This window comes from Phyllobates terribilis, unplaced genomic scaffold, assembly GCF_046119375.1.
Source record: "Phyllobates terribilis strain yellow unplaced genomic scaffold, ASM4611937v1 Scaffold_3__8_contigs__length_932513732, whole genome shotgun sequence".
NCBI lineage: Eukaryota > Metazoa > Chordata > Amphibia > Anura > Dendrobatidae > Phyllobates > Phyllobates terribilis.
The window spans coordinates 700,492,968-700,510,699 of record NW_027362763.1 but is presented as its reverse complement, the minus strand read 5'-3'; the positions used below and the strand labels follow the sequence as shown (position 1 = coordinate 700,510,699).

At 40.1% G+C, this 17,732-nt stretch overlaps 1 protein-coding gene across 1 annotated transcript in view; it reads right to left on the bottom strand.

The window, feature by feature from the left end:
• The window catches only part of USH2A (usherin), a 461,796-nt gene that overhangs the window by 19,390 nt on the left and 424,674 nt on the right, over nucleotides 1-17,732 (bottom strand). Inside the window, exon 20 of the mRNA XM_073673580.1 lies at nucleotides 9,824-10,008. Coding sequence (XP_073529681.1) covers nucleotides 9,824-10,008 — 185 coding nt within the window. The remainder of the gene's footprint in view (nucleotides 1-9,823; nucleotides 10,009-17,732) is intronic.

Genomic DNA, 17,732 nt, shown 5'->3' with positions numbered 1-17,732 from the left:
CTTTTAATACTGTTCTGGATTCAATAGTGGTGTGATGCGGTCCCCTAGCAATTGGGACAGGAAGGTAGGGTGACATGATGTGGGTGCTTGTTGTGGCACAATTTCATCTTGCCCACTGCCTCGGCCTCTGCATGCACCATTACGTCCACTTCTAAAGAGCGCCAAACATGCAGGGAGGGGACCTGAGCATCCGCCCGAGCATCCCGGAAATACTCGAAGAGCGCCAAGCATCTCGAGCAGTGAGATGCTCAGGCGAGTACCAAGCAGTAGCAAGCACACTCACTCATCACTAATAGTCAATCAAAATGCAAAGCTCATTTCACAAAGAGATAGAAATAGAAAAATGTCTAATCTGATTGTGGCGTACAGTGGCATAATTTGCAGTGTGTGGGCTCCAATGTAAAATCTCCAACAGGGTGCCCATCTGTCATGCATCTTTAATGGTGTTGTTTTTCTCATGTGAGCCAAAGAGGCTTTTTGGGGCGCGGAAAGCTCCAGGTCCCTGGTGCGGCTGGAACCCCTGCACCCATTGTAATTACACAGTTGGTGGTGTAATACTGCAGTACTGAAGCACATTGAAAATGGGAGAGATAGTCTCAACTGTGAATAATAAACTAAAGTTTCATGTGAGATAGGAAGGTGCTGGACCTATTGTATATAGTCACTCAGTGTGACTGTAAATTGATTGATGTGTCATACACTGCAGTAACAGCTTCTTAATAACAGCATTTTATTATTCTTCACACACTGCAAATAAGAAAAGCAGTTTAATACCCCTCTGTCCTAATTTTTTATCTGTAAAAAATCCTAAAACTAAGGCTTGTGTGTGACAAAAATTGTGCTTTCTGGCATGTGAGACTGATAAAAAAAATATGGCTTAACACAAAAGAAACATATTCACAATTCCGACATTTAAACACAAGTGCCTTTTTTTACACATTTCCTTGCTGCAATAGTTTAATATTGTACATGCAGGGCTGGCATCTGCCCCCCTTGAAGGGATAATTTTTGGACTTTTTTTACAACTTAATGAGAATTTGTCAGCAGGTTTTTGCTACCTCATCTGAGAGCAGACTGATGTAGGCAAAGACAAGCTGAATCCATTGATGTATCACATAGATTACTGGGCGCAGACATTCTGGCACAATTAGAGCTTTTAGATTTAGCATGAAGCAGAGGTAAGAGAGCTGACCCTGCCCACACCAGGCTCTGTATATACAATGTACATAGAAAATGAGCTGCCTATCAAAGGAGCGGGCCGTCTACCCAGGGTTCACATGACCAGCTAGTCACAACAATGATAAGCTACTGGTGCTAAAACAATCATTGTAAGCAAACAAAACCTCAGAGCTTGATAAGAGAGGCATCCCTGAAATCTGTGTTTTAACCCCTACATCATGCTGTTTTCAGATTACATAACAAAAACCTGCTGACAGATTCCCTTTAAGTAGTCTAAAAAGTCACATGCCACTAGCAGGTCTCCAGAAGGGGATAATTTTTGGACCGTTTTCACAATTTAAGTAGTCTAAAAAGTCTGATACTGCACGGTATTGTTAAATTGACTGTTGGTTACAACCAGTCATACATTTTCCACTAGCTAGATAGGTTGAGGTCACTTGGATATTGCTAAGGTTGTATTTAAGTGCTCAGCAGGAGCTCAATGCAGTTCTAGAGGAGCTAAAGTGCTAAATAGCATTTGCTTCGGGTCAATTAAAGGCTTGGCAGTATTGAGATTCAAAGTAAATTTATTCGCTGCTAATCAAATTTTGGGGGAAAAAACGGTGTAGCTGGAGAATTCGAATCTCAAAAGATCAGCTCACCTCTAACTTTATTCAGAGGGGGGAATGCCATAGATTTTTTTTTAATCTAGAGGGTATGCTAAACTAAGGGATTACTAATGAAGACCCCATTACAAACATGAGTTGCTGGAATAAATTTAATTGAATATCCGGTATCTATAGGAAAGAAGGAGAAATCAAATGACCCATCAGAAGTAGATGTTAAAATATCTAGGCACAATGTGGTATTTTATCATCATTGGATATGCTGGACTGTAACTCTTCTCCTTAAAATTATTCTCATTTGCCTCATAAAATATATTACAAATTATTAATGTTGTGTTTGTTATGGGAAATCACAGCATAAAACCAAACCAGAATATACGGGAAAAAAATAAAACCGTGACTAAACACGCTGATGGAGTAAAAACTGCATGTCTATCAATGAAATACAGCTAAAAGACAAAACAGTCACATTAATATCAGAATGTAATTGTATTTATTTTGTATATTTTTTATGATTACTGTTGTATTTCGCTGTCCTTTAATGTTGCGGCGTATAGTACAAAGAAATCTGCTATGCTATCAAGCATGTTATTGGATCTGTTTGTATCATTCAGATTAGATGTGACACAAGCCGCGACTTCCTTCATGTGCAGCGAGTGACCTGTCACTGCGGTAATTTCATTGTCTCACTGTACAACAATTTAATAATGCATGGCATTGTACAATCTGAGATGTAAGCACAACCAGAAGTTTACATCAGTCTGAAAAAAATCCTTACTTTTAGTCTTTTAGATAAAAACGTTAGATAGATATAGAGATAGATATGTGATAGATAGATATGTGATAGATAGATGATAGATGATAGATAGATGATAGATAGATATAGAGATAGATATGTGATAGATAGATATGTGATAGATAGATGATAGATGATAGATAGATGATAGATAGATGATAGATAGAGAGATAGATAGATATGTGATAGATATTTAGCAACTTTTATTGAGTTGCTGAAAGACTACAAGAGTTGCATGTGAACAAGCCACATCCCTTCCATATCCCCTCGCACCCAGTTTCCTGCCCCTCTCGGGACAATGGAAGCCATCTGATGACAGAGTATCCCAGCATCTTGTACAAAGAAAAGTTTAAAAATGTATATTAGCCTAAAAAAGTAATTATCTTTAATTTACATTTATTCTTATTTAAAAAAAAATAATTAGATAGATAACAAAAAAATAGATGAAAGAGAAAGAATGAAGGAAAAAACAGGGAAAAAAGGAAAGCGGGAAAGAGAGAAAAAGAAAAAAGGAAAAAAGAGAAAGAAAGAAGGAAAGAAAGAGAGAAGGAAGGAAAGAGAAAAACAAGAGAAGAAAGGAAGAGGAAAAAAAGAAAAAGTAAGATGTGGAGAGAAAGAAGAAGGAAAAAAGATTGAAAAAAAATGAAAGAGAGAAAGAAGGAAAGAAAGAGAAAAAAAAGACAAAGAAAGAAAACAAAGTAAGAAACAAAGAAAAAAACAAAGAAGGAAAAAAGAAAAAAAAGAAGTGGAAACAAGGAAAAAAAAAAGGGGAAACTAAAAATGATTGAAAGAGAAAGAAAGTAAGAGAAAGAAAGAAAAATGAAAGAGAGGAAGAAGGATAGAAGTGTGGAAAGAAAGAAAGAAAAAAAGACATGGGATAGATATGTGATAGACAGCTATCCCATAGATGAATGAAGTCCGTTGACCTCTGAGTCTGTTATATGATTGGTCTACTATATTTACTGTAACATAACAGAACAAGGAGCTCAGAACACAACAGCTTTTTCAATCATCAAAAAGAGAACATTATATCAGCTTAAAAAAATATTTATTCTATTATATTTTAGGAAATATTCATTTACCCTGACAACAGTTTGCCTTTTCAGACAGTGTTACTGGATGCATCAAGGACCATAATTAAGGGTCTCTACTAGTCCAACTTGACGCTGTTATAAGACTTTTGCAATTAACTACTTAAATGCATCGTAATACTTGCTACCGTGACAGGGAGCTATTGATTTTTTAATCATTTTCCAGTCTTCTCCCCGCACAAATAAATGTACTACAGTTACAGTTAATGCACTGTGTACATAAAACAGGGACTGCACACAATTTATTGTGCTGGGGTAAATACATACATGCAGGGCCAGAGCTACTGAAACAACAACATTTGAAAGATTTGGGAATTTTTATTCAATGTTTCATCCTTTCTTCTGTAATACATGTAAGTGTCTGCAGGAGAAAGCTCAGGCTGAAAGTGGAGGAAATCCTGTGTGTGGCTGAGATGAGATTCCAAAAGGTGTCACTGTAGCACTTTGGACTATGTGATCTTTCACAGGACTTTGATCTGGTAGAAGCTTCTGAGGTGAGATCTCTATTGTGTTTGTGCAAAGCATGCAGGATCCATAGAGGTAACATCACATCACACGTCAGTCATTCATAGATAGATACATAGATAGGAGATGGATAGATAGATTTAAATAGATACTGTAGATAAAAGCTAGATAGATATATACATATATAGATAGCAAAACAAAAAATTTGAGCTGCTATACAGTACAGACCAAAAGTTTGGACACACCTTCTCATTTAAAGATTTTTCTGTATTTTCATGACTATTAAAATTGTACATTCACACTGAAGGCATCAAAACTATGAATTAACACATGTGGAATTATATACTTAACAAAAAAGTGTGAAACAACTGAAAATATGTCTTAAATTCTAGGTTCTTCAAAGTAGCCACCTTTTGCTTTGATGACTGCTTTGCACACTCTTGGCATTCTCTTGATGAGCTTCAAGAGGTAGTAACTGGAAATGGTCTTCCAACAATCTTGAAGGAGTTCCCAGAGATGCTTAGCACTTGCTGGCCCTTTTGTCTTCACTCTGCGGTCCAGCTCACCCCAAACCATCTCGATTGGGTTCAGGTCTGGTGACTGTGGAGGCTAGGTCATCTGGCGTAGCACCCCATCACTCTCCTTCTTGGTCAAATAGCCCTTACACAGCCTGGAGATGTGTTTGGGGTCATTGTCCTGTTGAAAAATAGATGATGGTCCAACTAAACGCAAACCGGATGGAATAGCATGCCGCTGCAAGATGCTGTGGTAGCCATGCTGGTTCAGTGTGCCTTCACTCTTGGCATTCTCTTGATGAGCTTCAAGAGGTAGTCACCGTAAATGGTTTTCACTTCACAGGTGTGCCCTGTCATGTTTAATAAGTGGGATTTCTTGCCTTATAAAAGGGGTTGGGACCATCAGCTGTGTTGTGCAGAAGTCTGGTGGATACACAGCTGATAGTCCTACTGAATAGACTGTTAGATCTGCGTAGATGGACTTGCAACCTTGAGAGTGTTGATATTTTTCAACAATTTAGGTTCTCAAATCTTCAGACAGTTCTCTTCTTCTCTTTCTGTTCTCCATGCTTAGTGTGGCACACACAGAAGTACAATACAAATATTGTGTCAACTTCTCTCCTTTTTATCTTGTTTCAGGTGTTATTTTCATATTGCCCACACCTGTTACTTGCCACAAGCGAGTTTGAACGAGCATCACATGCTAGAATCAAAAGTATTTACCCATATTTTTGGAAAGGTGCCAACAATCTTGTCAGATCCATTTTTGAGGTTCTATGTGAAATTATGTCAAATTTGCCTTGTTTTCTCTGCTTTTTTTGTGTTGTTCTAATACACACAAAGGAAATAAACATGGTAACAATAGAACCAAGGATAACTTCTAAAGAGATTATAGTTGAAATTCAAGCTCAAGCAACATCAGTGTCAGATCGCACCATCTGTCGTTGTTTGATCCAAAGTGGACTTCATGGGAGACGACCAAGGAGAACACCATTGTTGAAAAAAAATCATAAAAAAGCCAGAATGGAATTTGCCAAATTACATGTTGACAAGCCACAAAGCTTCTGGGAGAATGTCATATGGACTGATGAGACAAAAATGGAAGTTTTTGGCAAGGCACATCAGCTCTATGTTCATAGACGGAAAAATTAAGCATATCAAGAAAAGAACACTGTCCCTAATGTGAAACATGGAGACTCTGTTATGTTCTGGGGCTGCTTTGCTGCATCTGGCACAGGGTGTCTTGAATCTGTGCAGGGTACAATGAAATCTCAAGACTATCAAGGGATTCTAGAGAGAAATGTGCTGCCCAGTGTCAGAAAGCTTGGTCTCAGTTGCAGGTCATGGGTCTTGCAACAGGATAATGACCCTAAACGCACAGCTAAAAACACCCAAGAATGGCTAAGAGGAAAACATTGGACTATTCTGAAGTGGCCTTCTATGAGCCCTGACCTAAATCCTATTGAGCATCTTTGGAAAGAGCTGAAACATGCCGCCTGGAAAAGGCAACCTTCACACACGAGACAACTGGAGCAGTTTGCTCTTGAGGAGTGGGCCAAAATACCTGTCGAGAGGTGCAGAAGTCTCATTGACAGTTACAGGAATCTTTTGATTGCAGTGATTGCCTCAAAAGGTTGTTAAAAAAAAATATTAAGTTAAGAGTGTCATCATTTCTGTCCAGGCCTATTTCATGAGTTTAATTTTTTTTAAAAATCTGTGGAAGTAGGATTGGAAAGCAATGTTTGACTTTCATTTGTCCATTTTCAGAGATTTTTAATTTATTATTACTTTTGTCAGATTCAAGTTATTTCTGTGACCATTGTAGGGGTACCAACAATTTTGACCATGTGTGTAGATAAATAGCTAGATATAGCGGGTGAAATATGTATTGAACTCGTCACCAATTTTCTAATTAAATATATTTCTAAAGGTGCTCTTTACATGAAATTCTCACCAGATGTCAGTAACAACCCATCTAATCCACACAGGCAAAGATTATGGCCCCAAGAGTGCTTACTGGAACCTTCAGTAGTTTAGAAATTCTTCTTTAACGAATGCCATCAGTATGTTTTGCAGCAATAAGGTTGCAAAGGTCTTGAGATAGCTTACTGGTTTTACCCATCATGACATGTTTCTTGTGTGGCACCTTGGTAATCAGACACCTCTTTATAGTCCATCAGTTGAACCAGCTGATGTTATTTTTCACTAAGCGGCAGGATTGCTTTCTAATTACTAATAGATTTCTGCTGGTGTCATGACATTTCCATGGCTTTTTGCACCTCTTTTCCTTCATATGTTCAATACTTTTTTACTGTCATTTCTCATTATTACACAACTTAATTTATGGACATCTATGGTGATTACTTTGCCTGTGTGAATTGGATGTGTTATTACTGACATCTGGTGAGAATTTCATGTCAATAGCACCTTTTGAAATATATTAACTTACAAAATTGGTGATGTGTTGAATACTTATTTCATCCATTGTCGATAATTACTGTAGATACATACAGTGTTGGACTGGGGTGCTAAGGGCTCACTAGTAACATTGACTTTGGGGAGAACCCACTTTTCACCTGCATGTAAATATTTCACTACCCTCGTTCACAAATTAACCTATATCTCTATATAAAAATAAACATGGTAGTTTGGTTAACAAATGATGAGATGCTGTTTTTTTCTGTACAGAGTGAATAAAGTGAATTATGCCAAGTACTGTCCATACAGTGAGGTTAGGGGCCCATATCTGCATAGGGGCCCACCAGGGGATTCCCTTGTTCCCCTAAGGGCCAGTCCGAGCCCGGATACATATGGTATGAATTAATAGAGTTAGATATGGTAGGCAGGGATATAGTTAGACAGATAGATAGATAGATAGATAGATAGATAGATAGATAGATAGATAGATAGATAGATAGTAAAAAACCTCACCAGCATCTCCTAAGTGTGAACAGGTGCCAGCTGCAATAACTGCACAATATATATAAAGAAAGCGCGGCAGCACTCTGTAAGGGCCAAGATACATAAAAACAATGAAAACATTGGATCTAAACTGTATTATTACTCAGTAAGCTATACTTAAAAAAAACAAAGCGCTCTTAGCGCATAAATTGACCAATTCATGTGTGCCCATAAACCGCGGCAAGGTGACCTCCCATCTGATGGGTCCTGCTCTACGCTACATGCCTCTCTTGGGCTACAATCAGTAGGCACCTGTTCACTCTTAGGAGGTGCTGGTCAGGTTTCTTACTATATATTACTATAGGAGGTTGTAACTGCCTCCTGTCTGACCTTGCACTCCTCCTATTAACCAGCAGGTGATGTATAACCAGGACCCATCAGGACCCATCATTGCGTAATAGTTGAGTGATTGCCTGCAGCATTTAGATGATGTAGATGTGCCATCATTGCTACCGCAATGTCAATAAGAACTAGATATTAGCAGATCGGCCAAAATTTGGTTCACCATAGTCACTTGAATTTGGAAGGCAAATTTGATTTATGTTGAATAAATTCAACATACATCGAAATGATGGGAAAAGATGTTTTTTTATGCTTTGAGGTCTGTCCAGACCCAACAGCATAATAAACAGAGGGGTTCAAAAATATAAAATGTTATTCTCACCACGCCCCTCAATTGTCTTGGTGCTACAGTTCCCCACCTGGTTCTCTGCTGGCTTGCTCCCTTCCTCCGACTCCGGTCTTCTCTTTCGTCTTTAGTCTTCTTCTCTCATTGGCATCTCTGACACTCACTAAACCTCATGTGACATTACAACGTGTGTCACCCCGCACCATCACACAACTTCACTTGAGGTCTAGTCAGTGCCTGCGACGCCAAAGAATGACTATGGAGAAGTCTATTGGAGCTGAAGTGTGTACGTCAACCAGCTGAGAACTGGGTGGGGGGCTGTAGCGTCAAAACCAGTGAAGGACAAATATTTTGGGTTCTGGAGAATCAAACTTTTTGACGAAAATCAAAGTGAATTAATTTAGAGAAACAAATGCCCCAATGAGAAGCAACAAAGAGGCAGAAAGTAATTAAAGGGGTTGTCCTGGTGTATTTTTTTTTTATGAGCCTAAAAATTAACAGGCAGGCAGTTGCTAACTGAGGCAACTACCTGTCTGTTCTACACAGAGAATTCACCGATCGCTCCTACTAGTGATTCAGCTATTGACAGAGCAGCCCTTCTTTTGTTGATGCGGTGTGGCTACTGACATCATGCTGATTGACAGCCGGCTCACCGCAATTAGGCAGCAGGGAGCCGGCTGTCAGTCACCATAATGTCGGCAGTCACACCCCATCAACAGAGCAGAGTGAAAAAGAAGCTACTGCTCTGTCGACATGAAGCTGAACCGCTAGCAGGAGCAATCTGTGATAGACGCAGGCAGGTAGTTAGCGACTACTTGTAAGTTAGTTCTTATGCCTATATTACAAAAAATGTAATAGATTTTGGGTATAATGTGGAAAACCCCTTTAATTAGAGAGAAGTCACTCATGTACAGTGACCCTGCACTAGGGTCAGTATTTCTAGAGGATAGACGGACATACTTCAAAAATGCCATTGTGCAACAGAGGGCGTCAATACCGGGGGACAGATGGCAACATTCAGCCAGAATTCTATAAATAAGCATTGCAGAGGTCATTGGGTATTCTACCAGTAAGCCATTTCATCTTAGGCACCAAATGAGGTTGGTAAGCAGAAAAAAAAAAAGCAGTTAATTTTGTTTTGTTGAAATAATATCATTTTAGTTTTAGAATGGGAGGCAGATGCCAGCTTTTCACTCCGAACAGATGGCAATTCTATCTAATAGTGAATCTCTGTATTAGTAAGGTCTGTTGTGTATACAAACAGCCATAAACACTAGGTAAGAATCAAAATAAATTTTAATTGTCGACATTAAATTCTGGCAGGCGTTCTACCCAAGGATATCAGATTCCTTCTCTCTAAAGTCTGTTCTTTAACAGGGGCTTATTGAAATTGCTGGAATTGCAGCCTTGATAGTTTGCACTCATTTGATCCCCCCCCCCCACCCAAAATAGGTTTTCCGGGAGGTGATCCCCCTGCTGGTTTTGTATTATAATCAGAATTTATAACCGGGGAATCTTTAATATTTCTGCTCGCGTTGCTGCAGCTGTAATGATCCCAGTGCAGACCAATTTTACCAGTCTACAGTTTCTTCATCTTTCCGCTGGGAGCGTCGCCTCTGTCGGCCACATTTGCTTGTACATAAACTAGAACGGTCCAGATCCACATTTTCATTATTGTTATGAGTCACAAGGCCACGGGATTCCTTCATTAGCTGCGTTAGTTTGCTTGATTCATGCTCCGTCAGATGCACCAGACCATTGATTTTTACTAAAAAAAGGCAGTGGATGGATATAGGGGAAAGAGAGTATCTGTTGTAAGAGCATAGTCTGTAACGGCTATGAGGCCCATGGGGCATTTACCTTTCTACTAAGGATGGAAAACGAGCCTAACAAGCACTGGGCCCACCGGTTATGGAATGGGACAATAAGGACCCCCCTATATATGGGTGTGGCTGTAGGGGGTGCAGAGGTGGCAGTTTTAGCTTGGCCCGTGTGACTGAGGAGTCAAAGTGCCGCCTCTTCAAATAAGAAATACACCACAATATAAATAATATCACGTTACTATAGTTGGATATTCACAATGAAAGCACTGACCAGCCTACCAGGAGGAGTCAATAACCACAGAAAGATTAAATTCATCTTTTTTTTTAAAAAAAAAAGTATTAATTTTATTAGTACACACGAATTTAAAAAATACAATATACGAGAATAGTTGAAGGCTGCACACAAAAAGTTGACGATAAAATGCATAAGGAATGGGAATGTAAATAATGGTGTATTATCTAAAAATGAATACTGGCATACACAAGTATAGAGAGACCCCAAGACTCTGAAGAACGTTTCCCTTCAGTGGCTTTCCCAAGGAGTGAGACGCTTTGAGAAAGCCACAGCGCTCAACATACATCGGAGCCTTGCAGTCTCTACGGTTTCGTTGTTATCTTTCTCTATGGTATGTCTATTATTTGACATAAGCAAAGTTTTTGTTCACTATGTTCAACTATTTATTCATGTATTTGAAACATTATATATTTTAACCCCTTTACGACCTTGAACGTATAACTACCATATTTTTCGGACTATAAGACGCACCGGACGATAAGACGCACCTAGGTTTTAGAGGAGGAAAATAGAAAAAAATTTAAGCAAAAAATGTGGTCATGATGCACTTTTAAGGGGGAGGGGGTCTTCTGCTGACACTGGTATAGGGGTAATGTCTCCAATTCTGACAATATCCCCCATCCTGGTGTATATGCCCCCCCTTTCCTTTTATATGTGGTCCCCATCCCCATCCTGGTATGCCTGGCATCCCTCCATCCTGGTATGCATGGCACCCCTCATGCTTATCTTGGTATGCATGGCACCCCTCATCCTTATCCTGGTATGCATGGCACCGCTCATCCCTCTCCTGGTATGCATGGCACCCCTCATCCCTGTACTGGAATGCATGGCACCCCTAATCCCTATCCTGGTATGCATGGCACCCCTAATATCTATCCTGGTATGCACGGCACCCCTAATCCCTATCCTGGTATGCATGGCACCCCTCATCCCTATCCTGGTATGCATGGCACAGCAATCCCCATCCTGGTATGCATGGCACCCCGCATCCCTGTCCTGGTATGCATGGCACAGCAATCCCCATCCTGGTATGCATGGCACAGCAATCCCCATCCTGGTATGCATGGCACAACAATCCCTATCCTGGTATGCATGGCACCCCTTATCCCTGTCCTGGTATGCATCGCACCCCTCATCCCCTATACTGGTATGCATGGCACCCCTCATCCCTATCCTGATATGCATGGCACCACTCATCCCTGTCCTGGTATGCAAGTCACCCCTCATCCCTGCCCTGGTATGCATGGCACCCCTAATCCCTATCCTAGTATGTATGGCACCCCTCATCCCTGTCCTGATATGCATGGTCCCCCTAATCCCCATCATGCTTCACATAAAAAAAAAAATAAACACCCCTACTCACCTCTCTTCTCTCCTCCAGCGCTGCGTTCGATCTGCCTGCACTGATCTCTCCATGTGAGCCGCGCATGACGTCACTGCCATGCGCGGCTCACAATGAGAGATCAGCTGCCAGAAGTCACTGCTCCCCACGCCGGGTCTGTGTGCGTGGGGAGCAGTGACTTCACTCTTCTTCATAGCCGGCACACAGCGGAGCCGCGCTGCGGCTCCTGCTGCTCCCGGCTATCTCCTGTGCCCGCTCATTAAAGGGCATGAATATTCACCCCCTCCCCATGCCCATGGGCATGGAGAGAGGTTGAATATTCATTCCCTTTAACAGCGGGCACAGGAGATAGCCGGCAGCAGCAGGAGCCGCAGCGCGGCTACACTGTGCACCGCTATTAAGGAGCATGAATATTCAGTACTCCCCACGCCGCATGGGCATGGGGAGCAGTGAATATTCATTTCTTTTAGCAGCGGGGACAGTGTAGGCTGCAGCAGGCGGCTGCTGCCTCCTGTGCCCCGCTCCTCCACCGATACTGCTCCCCCCACACCACACATAAATATAGACCCCCCCCAACATTCGGACTATAAGACGCACCCCCCATTTTTCTCCAAAATTTTGGAGGAAAAAAATGCGTCTTATAGTCCGAAATATACCGTACATCCAAGGTTGCCTCCCTCTATTTGATGCAGGCTCCGGCGCTGGGAGCCAGCATCTGATCTGATCAGCTGTCATGGGCAGGGGAGAAAATCCCGATGTGGTTAACATATTAAATGCTGCTGTCAAACTTAGACATTTAACACTGCCGCGCCGGAAGCGAATTATAAGAACAACTAATCGGCATGCCCGTCACATGACCACAGAGCGTCGATGGGTTGGCATGACAACCCTGGGTCTGCAGGAGACCCCTGTGGTTGTCATTGCCGATCTACTATGAGTGCCACCTAGCGGTCGGCGCTGCTAGAAGATGAGAATTTTTGTTACACATAGCAAGGCTGAAGCCCTGCTATGTGTAACACAAGCGATCAGATGATAGCGGCTTCTAGACTCCCATGGAGACTATTGAAGCAGAAGTAAAAAAAAATAGTTTTTAAAAATATTTTAAAAAACTAAAAAATATTTACTGTATTTTTCGGACCATAAGACACATCTTTTCCCCAAAATATTTTGGGGGAAAAGTGGGGTGCGTCTTATGGTCCGAATGTACCACATATGGTGTGCTGTGGGGGTAGGCTGGGGCTGTGGCAGTGGAGGCGGCGGGGGCTGCGGCGGGGGCTGCGGCTGTAGCAGCAGAGAGGGCTCTGGCAGCTGGGGCGGCGATGGAGTGGTGTTACCCAGTGTGCGCTGCCATGAATTCACTATGGTCGCGCTAAACATCAGGAGGTGGGCGGTCTCCCATCAAGATCGCACGCTGCAGTGACGCGCGGCCATAGTGAATTCATGGTGGCGCACACTGGGTAACACCACTCCATCGCCGCCCCAGCTGCCACAGCCCCCTCTGCAGCCACAGCCCCCTTCGCAGCCACAGCCCCCTCCACTGCCACAGCCCCGTCCACTGCCACAGCCCCCGCCACAGCCACAGCCCCCTCTGCTGCCACAGCCCCCTCCACTGCCACAGCCCCCTCTGCTGCCACAGCCCCCTCCGCAGCCCCTGGTGCCTCCGCTGCCGCAACCCCCAGCCAGTGTGACCCCGCTCCCTGCTTATACAGAATGAGAGGCAAGCATTATAAGGTAGAAGTAAAGTATAAAGTGAAAAAGCACATGTCATTAAACACTGTACCACTCCTGTGGTGAACTATAACTCCCAGCATGACATAAGAGCTTAAGGACGTGCTGGGAGTCATAGTTCTCCTCAGAGCAACCACATGACAAATGTGTGGTGAACTATAACTCCCAGCATGGCATAAGAGCTGAAGGACATGCTGGGAGTAATAGTTCTCAGGGCAAACACATGACATAAATATGGGGAACTATAACTCCCAGCATGCCATAGGAGCTTTATTTTCCCCCTATTTTCCACCTCTAAAACCTGTATGTGTGTCTTATGGTTCGGTGCGTCTTATAGTCTGAAAAATACGATAAAAGTTCAAATCACCCCCCCTTTCGCCCCATTCAAAATAAAATAGTTAAAAAACAATCAAAAATACACATATTTGGTATTGTCACGTTCAGAATTGCCAGATCTATTAATATATAAAAAGAATTTTACCGATCAGTAAACGGTGTAACGAGAGAAAAAATCAAAACGCCGAAATTACGTTTTTTTGGTCACCACAACATTGCAATAAAATGCAATAACGGGCGATCAAAACATCGGATCTACCCCAAAATGGTATCAATAAAAACGTCAGCTCAGCACACAAAAAATAAGCCCTCACAGCCCCAGATCACTAAAAACGGTGATGATACGAGTCTCGAAAAATGGGGCCATTTATTTATTTATTTTTTTACCAACTTTGGATTTGTTTCCCAACTTAAATAAAAAAAACGATACATGTTTGGTATCTGTGAACTCGTAATGACCTGGAGAATAATAAAGGCAGGTCAGTTTTAGCATTTAGTGAACATGGTACATAAAAAAAAAGCAAAAAACATTTGTGGAATTGCACTTTTTTTGCAATTTCACTGCACTTAGAATTTTTTTCCCTGTTTTCCCGTACATGATATGGTAAAACCAATGGTGTCGTTCAAAAGTACAACTCGACCGAAAAAAAACAAGCCCTCACATGGCCATATTAATGGAAAAATAAAAAAGTTATGGCTCTGGTAAGAAGGGGAGCAAAAAACAAAAACGCAAAAATGGAAAAACCTTCTATATATTCTACTGTATATACAAACCAGTATACATTTTTTGAGAATACAACACCATTTTTTACATTATACCCAATGCTTATCTGTTTAATCATGAACTTTCTTTAGTGCATAGGCCCCCACTATTTTAATATGTTTTTTTAATCCATATGTGCTAATAAAATTATACTTAAAAAAAGGATTAATTTATCTTTCTGTGGTTATTTACTCCTCTTGGGAGGTTTTTTAAATAAGGAGTTACAAATATTATAAGTGAAACATGGTAGGTGGAAGATATTTTACAGATTTCGTGCTGAGCTTAGGAGTTTCAACCTTTTTTGTTGGCCCCAGAACAGGATACTTCTGTGGATCTTCTTCTCTATTTATTTTATAAGGTTTGGGACTTAATTAAAGGGGTCATTCAAAATAGGCCCAGAGGGGTTTTAAAATAAAATTTAAACACATGCTCAAATTCCGGACAGCCACCCTTCCTCAGCACTGCTGTCAGTGTCCACTACCAGTCTCTAGTCTTCCTCACATAGTAAGGCTCTCAAAATATAGATTTTATTTATTTTCTTTTTAACTTTATTTAATTTTTAGAATTTCTTTAAGTTTTTTTATATTTTTTTTTCATAAAAATAATTGAAATAAATTGTGGAACAAAATTATTCCTTTGAATCTTCAGATACCTTGGACAAATGTCCTTCCTTGCCTTCTTCTTTGTCCTAAATACCTGAGGAAGTGATCTGTTGCGAAACAGATAAAACCTGTCTTCTAGCTCTTCAACTGCACATGATCTCTGATTGGCTGCAATGGTAACATGATATCCCCTGCAGGAAGAAGAAGCCAAAAGACTGGCAGCAGTACCAAGGAGCTTACGGGGGTCCGAAATGTGACTTTTTTATTTTAAGATCACCAAGGTTCCTTTTTGTTTTAAATAGTTCTACTTAATGGTGAAACCCTTAAAATCTAGTCCCCTTATATACTAAGATAATGTTCTCAATAAGCCAATGTTGAGGTTTATGGAATTAAGAAATTCAGAATGTGGAGATTGCTGGTAGGGACCCAAAGTTCTGGTTCGGAAAATATGTTTACTACATAATCACCAACTGCTATGTAATCCCTTAAATCTCCGTGTATTTCATTACAGGCTCCAATCTCTCATAAAACTAATTCAGTGCATCATTATAATATGCTAGAAAACCCTTTGACATGCTGAAATTCACATTACGACCACTAGGTGGCCACATGGACACATACAGCGTAAACATCTCCAGATAGAGTATCGCAAAATCAAGTTTTTTTTTGGTTGTTTTTTTTAAGCTGATCATCTAGCGCAGGTGATCTTGGGATATGTTGAACCAAGAGGAAAGGTAAAGAAGGAGACATTTGTAGGTACTATGGAATATTAGCGGTGAGGTTATTAAAAAAAATCAGATAAAACAAATCTTTCTAATGATAATGTGAACAGTATGAATGGAAATGAACTGTGAAAGGATACATGGCTGGGTAAATATAGTTAGCATGTAAGGGAGCTGTGACATAAGGTGGACTGTGGCATTGACTAATGTTGATGTAGACAGGCAAGTGGTAAAGCCAGCATGGTATTTGGCTATCAAGAGAAATGGGATTGCTATGAGTTCAATGCTAATTTATGTGACAACTTGTATTATCATGCTGTTATCAATGCAGTGTGTCTATTTTGCCTTCAGCATTGGGGAATTTAATAAATGAGGCACTATTTTGGGTTGGGTATTTAGACTGTAGAGATAAGCCTATCGCTTCAGCTTTTACTGACTCCCTGAATAAGTAGGAGAGAATCAGAATATCTTATTCTAGGAGATTCATACTAAGTACATGGTCTGCATGATACTTTATAGTTATGACTTACAAATATCTAGTATAGGCAAAGTTTTCCAAATGACAGATCTTAGCAAAATTTTTCAGTTATCTCTTTTTCTGCTTGAATTTTAATTCACTTCATTTATTTAAAATCGGTTTATCGTCACAATAGAGTTGTTAAAAACTAGCTAAAGCAAAAAAATGGAAATACATTTATGCCCTTAAGAAAAAAAAAAAAATTTTTTTTATATTTATTTTATTTAATTTGCTTCATTTACCTTTTTATATTGGCTTATCATAAAGGTAAAATTGTTAAAAAACAGTTTTGAAAAGAGAATTAAAATGAAGTCAGTACTTTGATAAAAAAAAAAAAAGATTTTGAGGTTATTTATTTTTTAGATTTTCTTTAACGTTTAGAATTGTTGTAAGTTTAAATTCTTTCATAAAAATTGTTCAAATACATTTTGGAACAAAATTATTACTTTAAACCTTCAGATACCTGGCACAAGTGTCAATCCTTATCTTTATCTTTGTCCTAAATACTTGAGGAAGCGATCAGTTGCGAAACTTAGGTCTGGGAAAGCAACAGCAGAGCCCTAGCCTTCATTTTCCTTATGGGTAATGCTTATTAATGATACATTGTTTTACTACATTTATGTAGTAAGTGGAATAGACTTAAGACAATAAAAGAGGACTTTCTTTCTATATGTGAATCTCAATTAATTTCTGTAATGATTTATTTATTCCTTGTTTTGTCATTACAGTACATAGAGTTATGGTGGAAAAACGCTTCTGTGTTTGTACTTTGTGGACTTTATTTTTTAGACCAGTTATGATTTTGAGATTATATATTTAATCTGAATTTATAATAATGTTGACTTTTTTTTAACTCTATTTTCTTTGTAGAATATTTATTGCTTCTCTTCGAAGGCAGAAAACCTCTATAATACAACTTAAAATACAGCCATTTTCTGCTGGTATATTGCTTCATATCCACAGGTTCTACCATGTGTCCTATTGCTGTTAAAATTAATGACAATAGAAATATTTTACTCAGCAATTTGAAGCCAAAGTGACTTTTTACGATTTGTTATTCTCTACTCAGCTTACCCAGGCACTCCAGGGTGGTATGTACACTCTCAGAAGATATAGGCACTCCAGAGGGTATGGGTACTCGTAGAGGTGGTGGACTAGATGGTATGGACACTCCTACAGGGTTGAGGCACTCCTAGATGGAATAGACAACCCCTAGAAGGCAAAGGCACTCCTAGAATGTATGGACAAGATGGTATGGAAACTCCTAGAAGACGTAGGCACTCCTAGAGGATACGGGTACTCCTAAAGGATATGGACAGAATGGTATGGACCTTCCTAGGAGGTATAGGCACTACCAGAGAGTA